General features: G+C 39.9%; 1 protein-coding gene across 1 annotated transcript in view; it reads right to left on the minus strand.

The window, feature by feature from the left end:
- MYRFL (myelin regulatory factor-like) overlaps positions 1–11,582 on the minus strand; it is a 101,546-nt gene that overhangs the window by 58,279 nt on the left and 31,685 nt on the right. Inside the window, exons 6-9 of the mRNA XM_010841624.1 lie at positions 10,468–10,618; positions 5,991–6,186; positions 3,866–3,942; positions 1,678–1,788 (exon numbers count right to left, since the gene is read on the minus strand). Of these exons, the coding sequence (XP_010839926.1) occupies positions 1,678–1,788; positions 3,866–3,942; positions 5,991–6,186; positions 10,468–10,618 (535 nt within the window). The remainder of the gene's footprint in view (positions 1–1,677; positions 1,789–3,865; positions 3,943–5,990; positions 6,187–10,467; positions 10,619–11,582) is intronic.

The following is an 11,582-nucleotide window of genomic DNA, read 5'->3' on the forward strand; positions in this document are numbered from 1 at the left end:
GGCGGGGGTTGGGGGGGGGGCGGAGTGGGAGATGACTTGGCAGGGCTCGCTCAGACGCACAGGTTCCTTCCCATCCTGATCTGCTCTTGGTCATGTAACCTGCACCTTTCATAGCCTCCAGTCATGACTTCAGTCAAAAACCAGAACCCTCTCTTCTGATTGTTATCAAGGCGATCTTCCTCACTATTTTAACTGCTTCTTCATGTGTACCACTGATGAGACATTTTAAAGATTAGACCATTTCTTCTTCTTTTTTAAAGAAGCATAATGAGTTTTTAAAACTTTTTATTGAAGTTAGTTTCTGCTATACAGGAAAGTGAATCTCTTATATATATGTCCACTCTTTTTTAGATTCTTTTCTCAGAGATCACTACAGAGTATTGAATACAGTTCCCTGTGCTATACAGTAGGTCCTTATTAGACCATTTCTTGAAAGTCGAAATATAAACTATCCCTACCAGAAAAGCATTTACTTTAAGAATTGCATTAAAAAAAAAACTTGGCCAACTTCTTCTGTAGCACTCTAAACAGTCTCCAATCCTTAGGGAGTACAACTTTTCCCCTGTAACTAAAGTACGTCAATAATAGTAATAACTGTTACATTTATGATAATAATTAGCTATCATCCACTGAGTGCTCAAAATGAGCCATGTGCTGGGCTAAGCAGTTTGTCTACATTATTTCATTTAGAACCCTAAAACAACCGTATTGGAGAAGGATATGGGTACTGAACCGTTTTTACAGAATAGGAAAATGAATCTCAGGGAGGTTAAGTTCCATGCGTAAGGTCACCCAGCTAGTAAATGGCAGTATCAAATAGTCAAACTCAATTCCCTCCAACTCTAAAACCTTTGTTCTAAAATCAGTGGTTCCTAAACTTGAGCATGCATCAAATCACTTGGAGGGGGGCTTGTTAAAATATAGACTGCTGGACCTCACCCCAAGTTTTTGATCAGGTAGGTTTTTAGTGAGTCCCAACAACTTGCATCTCTAATAAGTGTCCAGGTGATACCATCTCTGCCGGTCCTGGGAGCACATTCTGAGAATCACAGGTGTAAATCATTAATGTAAATGTATTTTCAATCAAAAAAGGCTACAGCAGAGCTTTGGAGCTCAGGGCATTAAAGTAGTGACCAGCACACAGAATTCGAGAAATGCCATCAATCCTCAGCCCTCAGCCCGTCACAAGACATGAACACATGGTCCCTCTAAATGCAGCTGTCTCCAACCTTCTTGGCACAAAGGGCCATTTCATGGAAGACAATTTTTCCACGGACTGGGGTGGAAGGGACATGGTTTCAGGAAGATTCAAGTGCATTACATTTATCGTGCACTTTATTTCTATTATTGTTACATCAGCTCCATCCCAAATCATCAGGCATTAGATCCGGGTGGTTGGGGACCCCTGCAGAAGGATCACGGGGAGAATGAAAACAAGCCGCCCAGAGGCTGGGCAGGAGAGGAGGCATAGCAGGGTGTGGGGATGGAAGAAGGACGATGTCTAAGGGTAAATGAAATGCGGCAACAGCAGAGTCAGAGAAGGGAGGAGGGCAGCTGAGGAAGGCCAAGAGGATCAGAGGGGCCTCTGGGGGCCCTGGGCTGTCAGGTAGCATAACCAGCTACCCGCCCCCACCGCGCCCCCCCGCCCCAGCAAAGGCATACACACCACACCAGTACCTCTGGTCAGGGTTTGGCTTCCCCTTCTTTCTCATGTTATTTGCTGTGGTTTCGCTGAAGTGTAACCGGCCCAGAGTTACTTTGGTGACCTGGTCGGCCAGCAGGTTAATTCTAAAGCAAACAGCAAAAATACAAAGAGACTGTAAGAGAACATAGTTCTTGATCATATCTGATTCATTCTTAGATTCTGAGCTATGTTTAGTCCCCCATTCTTATCACACTGTGGAGGACACTGATTTTTAAGATAGTGCCCACAGCCTGGTCAGGAATGGCTGCCAGGGAGGTACTCTTTGTTTAGTCACTAAGTCATGTTCAAGTCTTTGAAACCCCATGGATTGCAGCACACCAGGCTTCTCTGTCCTTCACAATCTCCTGGAGTTTGCTCAGATTCACATCCATTGAGTCAGAGATGCCCTCCAACCATCTCATCCTCTGTTATCCCCTTCTCCTCCTGCCCTCAATCTTTCCCAGCATCAGCATCTTTTCCAGTGAGTCGGCTCTTCACATCATGTGGCCAAAGTATTGGAGTTTCAGCTTCAGCATCAGTCCTTCCAATGAATATTCAGAGTTGATTTCCTTTAGGATTGACTGGTTTGATTTCCTTGCAGTTCAAGGGATTCTCAAGAGTCTTCTCCAGCACCACAGTTTGAAAGCATTATTTCCTCAGTGTTCAGCCTTCTTTATGGTCCTGCTCTCACATCCAGACATAGCTACTGGAAAAACCATAGCTTTAACTACATGGACCTTGGTCAGCAAAGTGATGTCTCTGCTTTTTAATACACTGTCTAGGTTTGTCATAGCTTTTCCTCCAAGGAGAAAGTGTCTTTTAATTTCAGTGAAAGTTAGAAATGCTCATTCAGCAGCAGTTCAAGTCCAGAGTACCTGACTCCGAAGGGCTTATGCTCCTACACTGGGGCTCTTTGATCTCGACAACAGGAGAGAAGCCCCGTCACCTGCATCACCATTGCTATAGTGCTCTCCTCCCGATAGAAGCAGTTCCTCTAGGTTGCTGGTGAACTCCTTTGCATCTCCTTCACGTATATGCCCTCTCCTGACCTGGCTGTGGGAAGCTGCCTGCTTCTAAGGTAGACCACACACAGCCTCCCAGCAAGAAAAAACCAGAGGTACCAGGCAAGTTCAGAGCTGTCTGTACACGCTTGAGCTGCAGGCTGAGCTCATACCTGGTCTCTCCAGGCTCTAGCACCATCTTCTTCCCCAAATAGGACTGCTGCTGCTGCTGCTGCTGCTAAGTCGCTTCAGTTGTGTCTGACTCTGTTCAACCCCATGGACTGCAGCCTACCAGGCTCCTCCGTGCATGGGGTTTTCCAGGCCAGAGTACTGGAGTGGGTTGCCATTTCCTTCTCCAGTGCATGAAAGTGAAAAGTGAAAGTGAAGTCACTCAGTCGTGTCCGACTCTATGCGACCCCATGGACTGTAGCCCACCAGGCTCCTCCATCCATGGGATTTTTCCAGCCAAGAGTACTGGAGTGGGGTGCCATTGCCTTCTCCCTCAGGCTCAAATCATCCCCACCCAGTCAAAAAGGAAGTCTCTTTCATTTTATATGGCATCCATTGTTTTGGATGATCCCAGTCCTGTGGCTTTCTTTTTTTGAAATATTATTTTCATTTATTTCTTGGGCTGCACAGGATCTTAGTAGTGACATGTGGACCTAGTTTCCTGACCAGAAATTGAACCCAGGCCCCCTGCATTGGGAGCACAGGGTCTTAGCCACTGGATCACTGGGGAAGTTCCCCGCATTCTTTCTATTTTAGGGCTCATTAAGCAATCTAACAGCAGTGCTTTAAGAAACAAGATAAATGAATTATAAGCACAGCATGGATCCAGAACCTTAAAATCAATTCAATCAGTAGCATGCTGATTTAAATGAAAAATTAAAAGAAAGATCTAATTATAATCTGTCTCAGGGAACCAAGGTTGTTAGCAAGGTTGTCAGTAATAAATATTCTGTAAATAATGATGACCTAAAAGATGGGGCTTTTTATAGATTTTTTTGCAATTATTTCAATATATCTTACCTACTTTTGTTGATAAGCATGTGTTCATAATACTAACACATTATTACTAATTTAGTTTGTATCATGGAATTCTTTTAAAATAAAATAAATTTGGCAATAAATTTTCTTCCCAAAATATGTTCACAAGAGAATTCAGAGAAGAAGTTCTTACTTAATAGGATTGAAAATCTTTTTGCTTCTGTCTGCTTGGGACTGTTCAATAGCAATTATTTGATTGGTGGCTTCTACCTATGTAGAATAACAAAAAGTAATTACTTCATAATTAATTTCTTTATTAATTAAAACATTCATTAGTAAATAATTTTCAATTACTTAAAAAGTTTCCCAAGGCATTATGTTAAGCACTTGGCAAGAGGCACCAGTCACTGAAAGAATGTATAAGACAAGGACCCTGACCTTAAAGCAGTGTGCTATTGGAGAGAAGAGAAACAAATACCTGAAGAGCTAAACAAAGAAAACACAAGACAAGAGAGAACTTCAGGTAAACAGTGAGTATAGAGTGGACTATAGATCTTCCCGACCCAGGCATTGAACCAGGGTCTCCTGCATTGCAGGTGGATTCTTTACCCACTGAGCTATCAGGAAATCCTCAAAACACATGAGCAAGGCAGCTCAACAGATCCATGCACTCACTCGTTCATTCATTCTTTTATTCATTCATTTCATACATACTTGTTGAGCACCTGCTTTGAATCAGGCATTGCATTAGGCAATAAAGGTGAGAAGACAAAACAGAAATCTCAGCCCTTTCAGAGCTTATTAATAAGAAATAAAAATAAACAGTAAAAATAAATAAAACATAGGAAATGACATTTATTCAATAATTTTTGTTATTCAATAATATTCTTGTTATTAGTGAAGAGTAGCAAGTGTCTGCTGGTATCTGCTCTATGACTGCAGGTATTTGCATAGTCACTGTCTTTCCAGAAAGCAATTAGGCAACCAACATCAAGAGTTTTAATACTGATTATATGTTCAATGTGCAATGCCTATTCTGGAATTTATTCTCATACAAAAATGAATATGCCTGGATGTTCACTGCAAAAAAAATTTACAATAAATTTGTAAATACAAATTAACAAAAAATTTACAATAATACAGAAATTAATATGGTATCTTGATATAATGGAAAACCATATCATCTTTGTAAACAATATTTTATAGTCTTTAATGATATTATATAATGCTATTTCCACAACATAATATTATCTATATGAAATTAATTTTAATAACAGAAAAAATAAGGAAAAATTAAGTTATTAAATTGTGGATCCCAAGTATGAATGAATTTTATCTCTTCTTTCATACTTTTCTATTATATGCCATAATGTCCACAATGGACTGATATTACTTCCATAATCAGAAATATATGTTTTATTATTGTGTGCTTGCTGTTTATTTTATTTTGGTTTGGTTTGCAGCAAGAGCAGCTGATGTGTTTAGCTGTGAAGCGCCACTTTGGGAGACTTGGTGCCTGAGCCCAGGTTGGTGATCAGAAAAAAACATAAGCAGATAATGGATATTCCTCACCCTAAGGAGCTGGATCTGAGGTAATAATGCAATAAATACTTGTTGACCACTCAGAAGTCATCCTACATGCATTCTAATCCCAGCTCTATTATTGACTATTTTGGATGAATGGTGTGACTCTCCTGGGCCTCAGTTTCCCCTCTGCTAACTGGGAAAGAGGGAGCATCAACTAGATTAGTGGTTCCTTGGCTTTTTTAAGTTACAGACTTCTTTGAGAATTTGGTGAGAACTATGAACCAACTGCATATGGGAACACACCAGCCTCAAAAAGAATAAACTAATTACACTCAGCAAATGAAGTCCAAGATTTAGACACTAAAAACATTAAAGCTGTAGTTTGAAGTGATGTTCTGCAAGATTCTGAATTGGCAGCTTCTATTTCCTATGTCTTGAAATATTTATTCTTAGACCCCATCCACCATGCTGTGAGGAAGCACAAGCTGTCCCACAGAGAGGTCTACGTGGAGGAGAGCCCAAGGCCTCCCAGCTACAGCCCTCTTTGAGCTCCTGGCTGATGGCCAGTACAGATTTGACAGACACTCAAGTGAGCCATCTTGGAAACTGGATCCAGCTAATGACTCCTGAGTAGAGCCAAGCCCTGACCAAGTGGCAGATTTTTGATCCAAACCAATGAGTGTTATTATTTTCAGTTGCTAAGTTTCGGAATAGATGGTTATATAGCAACAGACAACAGGAACGCTTACTATATGTTGACTGAATGAGATGAAACTAAATAAAAGACTTACCTTAACCCCAAAAGGTTTCAAGTAAAACATTTCTATTGGCTTTAGACCCATTTGAGTTTTGACAAATTTTGGACTTCCCCAAACTTGAATATGGATGGTGATCTGAAAATGGTTCTTCTTTTGGCAAACAAAAGCTTCATCTGCTGGCGAAAAATTAAATCCTTTGTCTGTGACGACTCGATAGCCTACATCAGGTCTATGAAAAGTGGAAGCAAGAAACCAGTCTTACAAATATTTTCTACACATTTTCTTTCATGAACAATATTAATTATATAAACATTTTGGGAAAATACATTTTGGAAAGTATCTTTTGCTATATCTGAAAAATGTGAAAGTGTTAGTCACTCAGTTGTGTCCGACTGTTTGCAATCCCAGGGACTGTAGCCTGCCAGGCTCTTCTGTCCATGGAATTCTCCAGGGAAGAATACTAGAGTGGGTTGCCACTCCCTTCTCCAGGGGATCAAACTCGGGTCTCCTGCATTGCAGGCAGACTCTTTACCAACTGAGCCAGGGAAGCCCTCTTGCTATATTTAATCAATTTTGTTAATTTTCACCAAGGAAATGAAAATGGTATTTCAGAACACAGCTGGCTATCTAACAGCTTTTTTCCTTCATGAGAAAGAAGTACAATTCTTGCCAAATGGAATCACTGTCTCCTCAGCCTGCCTTTTCGCTTTGTGTTTCCTAGATTTCTAACTTGACTCCACTATACAATAGAAAGACATTGGTTAGAAGTTGAGAAGTTACTATATTACTCAGACATATCAAATATCTGGGATATATTTCCTTTTTTTCCTTCTTAAGAAAAATCTCTCATTTCATCAGCATCACCACACTCAAATAGTCCCTCAGATGAATGACTACTCAGCTTCCTGGTAGTCAGATGAAAAAAAAAGCAGACTGGTCAGAACTACCAGGAATAGCTTTCAACCAGATTAACCAGAGCCAGACTACTGATTGAAAACATGTTTTCACTAAAGTATGGCCATTTCCTTTTTATCCTTTTGATCTGATCATAGCACTGAATACCTACTATGTCGTTTACTTCTGCAGAAAAAAAATAATAGGTTGACGGTGGGTTAGCTAATCAGACTCTTGCGTTATTTGTTTTATCAAACCATGTTCAAGAGCTGTACTTTACATATACGTAATGCTAACTTGCTGCAGTAGTGTCCGACTCTCTGCAACTCTATGGACTGTAGCTCGCCAGGCTCCTCTGTCCATGGAATTCCCCAGGCAAGAATACTGGAGTGGGTTGCCATGCCCTCCACCAGGGGATCTTCCCAACCCAGGGATTAAATCCACATCTCTTAGGTCCTGCAGGTGGGTTCTTTACCACTAGCACTACCTAGGAAGTCCTTGTGTATTATATGCTTGATTAAATACTTTTTAATATTAATAAAAATAAAACCTATTAAACATGCAACATTATCAAGTAGAAAAGAGAACATAAAAGTTGAAAATTTTGGTAATTTTTTCTGTGTGTTGTTGATATGAAACATAATTTTTAATGCATCAGGTTTCCTAAATGTTCCTCAGGAAAAGAGCTCCTTCCTAGAACAACACACAGAGATGGCAGTACTTCCTGCTTTGCTGGCTCTCTGCTACTATGTGGATCTTTGCTTCCTGGGATCTCAGTTTGGATGGCTGCCATTTAATGAACAACACAGACTTTCTAAATTTTTTTCTAATTTCAGTGACAGAAATATGAATGGGTCTCTTGGGAAATGAGTATTCATGTTCTTGGCAAGCTAAGCACCTCACTGAATGGATCAAGTCACTAGGTCACTGATTACCCTCAAAGTCTTCTCAGGTGGCTCAGTGGTAAAGAATCTGCCTGCCAATGCAGGAGATGCAGGAGACATGTGTTCTATCCCTGGGTTGGGAAGATCCCCTGGAGGAGGAGGTGGCAACTCACTCCAGTATTCTTGCCCAGAAAACTCCATCGAAAGAGGAGCCTGGGGGGCTCATGGCATCGTGAAGAGTCAGACAGGACTGAGTGACTGAACAGGAGCAGGAACTGATCAAAGGCCCCACAGTCACAGCGCCCTCCAGCAGCAATGGGAAAATCCACTGAATGAAGAGGGAGATAAAAGCAGGTATTTTAAGACATCTGGAACTTTATACTGACTTGCTTGTCAAAAGGCTAGATGGATTGAATTGTATAGATTGGACTACAGAGGGTAGTAAGAACAGTTTTCATTAAGGAAAAAAAACAAAGGAAATATTTTTGTGTGTGATCTTCTATGTTTCACTGTCAAAAACTCTGAAGAAAAAAGATTTGCAGCTCAGATATGAGCATTAGCCTGAAATTTAAAGACAGCTGTAAGCAGACACTATATCAACCCATAAAAATTATACAGTTGAAGAGTATTCTGAATCTTAAAAAAATGTCTAATTATAAAAATTATTCTATTTACCTAAGAGTAGCGATTCTGTTTTTGATATCAAAAGTTAATTATAAAATCAACTAAACTGGCCTTTTTAAAGGTCTTTAACACAAGCTGTAAATATAATTCAAAAAAATGTAATAAAATTTTAATCCCCTAACTTTATAACTTTCAGGTTATTTAGAAAAATTATGCTTTTGTAACAAGTTAGATCTACTAATCAAAGCAGAGGCAAGTGATTTTCCATCTCAGTGATGTGAGTAGTGAATTTAAGACTTCTGAGTTCTAATCCAGATGAATATTACCTATCTTTTTTGCTTAAGAAAAGTGAATTATGGCTGCTACTGCTGCTGCTAAGTCACTTCAGTCGTGTCCGACTCTGTGCGACCCCATAGACGGCAGCCCACCAGGCTCCCCCGTCGCTGGGATTTTCCAGGCAAGAACACTGGAGTGGGTTGTCATTGTTCTCCAATGCATAGAAGTGAAAAGTGAAAGTGAAGTTGCTCACATGTCCGACTCTTAGTGACCCCGTGGACTGCAGCCCACCTAAGCATTCAAAATAAATCTGCTTCTACATCTTTGAGTTGATACTATTCATGTATCTTTTTGTTCTTTTCCCCAGATCAGTGAAGCATAGATTGACTGCTCAGATAAACTTAAAAAAAACTACTCAAGTAAGAAAAGAGATAACAGTTACCTTGAAAACTTGATCAACTCAGATCCATTACAGACTAGGAAGCATTACAGGTTTTGATTAAAATACTCTGCTTATGTGTGACAGTTTCATACCTGGGTATTCATACGTAAGACACTATATGGAACAACCCCCCCAAAACCATTAAATGAAGTCTGACTCAAAACCAGGACCTTTGGATCCTTTTCTTTTTCTGTTGCACACAGCAGTAAAGATACAAGTTGCGACATTTCAGTGATACAACTAGCAACTTGCTTCTTCTTGTCTCCTGTTAAACACATTGAGTCCCAAAGTCTAACTTCTCAGATTTTAAGGAACAGATTTCTTCCTTCTAGGTCATCCAACATAAAATTCCAAGTGATAAGTTTTGCTCTTAAAAAACTGTTGGGATTAACATATATACACTACTGACACTACATATAAAATAGAAAATTATGAGAAGGTCCTGCATAGCACAGGGAACTCCAATCAATGCCCTGTGGTGACCTAAATGGGAAGGAAACCCAAAGAAGAGGGATATATGGATAAGAAGAGCTGATTTACTTTGCTGTACAATTGAAACTATAAGCAACTGTACTCCAATAAAAATATAAAAAATAAAAAGTTATTTGGAGTTTGAAAAATACCTTGAAGACCCTCAAGTTTGTAGCCCAGCATTTCTCATTTCATATTATATTTATTAATTGAAAATCATATTCTTTACCCATTAACACACTTTAGTGTTTCAAGAAGGCATTTACAATCAGTGAAAATTCTAGAAGAGCTGGGTAAGTAAATTATATCCTAAGGAATAAAGAGAAGGCTTAAAAGATCTTTAAGAGCAATAGTGCATAAGTCTACATTTGTTTCTTGAAACTATAATGTCATAAGAATAGGATGAAAATTTTCTAGTTTAAGAATGTTTTGTATGGTTTGATTTCAGTCTCTTAATATAAAGCCACCCTCAACTATGATCACTACAGGCTATATTGGCAATAAACTGACAGTACTGAATTGCAACATTGATGCTGGGGGAGCTAACAATTTAATATGCCCCCCAAAATAATTCTATGAAATTTTTAATTGCAGGATTAAATATTAGTGATTTGGGAAATCTCCATTTTCCAGCTTTTAGTTTAAACTGGGCATTTGATCTCAAAAAGATTCTCTCTCCCTCCATCATTTAGTGGGTAAATTCTGAGTTAGAATTACAAATCTGGATTCTTGAAGACCAAAACTCATGTCCCAACTGTTTATTGTTAAAATGCAAAACATAAGGAGTAAGACACACCTTCTCACTGACAAATTCCATTTGATCAGAGGTAGCATCAAAGCCCAAATACTTGGATTTAGTCTTGAGAGTTAGCCCTGGCTTGCTCTCCAGTCAACCATAGGGGTTCCTAAGGCCACTTACAGTTTTTCATATTGACTGTTTAATAAGCTGTGCCAAGGAACACTTCGGTATGGCTGCCACTTCAAAGCAGGAGAGGGCTGGTCCGCAAGCATCGTGTTCTGTCTCTCACTGTCAAGGTCTTGCACTTCGATGCTGTGACTCCTACCTGTCACTGCAAAGAAATTGGTATGTTAGATCTTCCCTCGGAGGCTGTTTTTCTTAGCTGCATGGAGCGAATGCATAGTCCATGTATGAGGCAGAGTGACCCTGTGGGGAATGACAAGTGTTGGGAAGCAGGGGGCATGTGGCTAGGTTTCTTTCCTCATCTGTAAATTGAGCAGCTTGGGTCAGTGATTCTAAGGTGCCAAGGTGAGCGCTTGTTGGAATCATTGCCCTCAGTGTCTATCTACTCTACTTCCGATATGGCATCTCTTCATTCCCAGTCTGTCTGGTTCTAGTGAATCCCATTTCCAGCCCGAAGAGGTGGAGTTTGGTGAAGTCCATTCCCAGCCTGAAGAGGGTAGGGAACCCAGGCTTAATCAATAGAACTACAGCATTCACTATTTGCATCAGTAAATACGATGCAAATAGTGAATGGCCTAATTCAATCCAAGAAACGTGGGTCTCTGTGCTTTAGGGGAGATGGGTTCAACGATGCTAACTCTTTTCCATGAGGTATGAATCTAAGACACATCCCCCAAAACTGCTGGCACCATTTTGGGACAAGAGAGAAAAGCCTGTCTGGAAATGAACCAGCACAGCAGAAGGTAGAGTTGAGAATGAACACACCCAGTCCCAATGGCATAGTTTGAGTTCTGGCGTCCAGTACTAAATCTTGGGTTACAGGAGCCAATAAAGCCCCTCATTTTGATTTTTTGTTTGGTTGCTGCATCAGGTAGTTTAAGGGTTTGTTTTTAAATTGGTTTTGTCCTTTGCTTCTTTCTTTTTGCTCTTTACAACGAATACATTCTAATTTGTTACAGGTCCCTTGTGACACCAAGATTCTGTGGTCTAGCTTTTTTAAGTTATTTATTTGCTTAGTGTCTTACTTCCTTCAACTGCAAAACAGAAATTAAAACAGGTGTCCTGCCTGTCTTACAACAACACACAAGCAGAATATCATAACACAAGTGAAA

The sequence above is a fragment of the Bison bison genome, unplaced genomic scaffold, assembly GCF_000754665.1.
Source record: "Bison bison bison isolate TAMUID 2011002044 unplaced genomic scaffold, Bison_UMD1.0 scf7180017864163, whole genome shotgun sequence".
NCBI classification, from domain to species: Eukaryota; Metazoa; Chordata; class Mammalia; order Artiodactyla; family Bovidae; genus Bison; species Bison bison.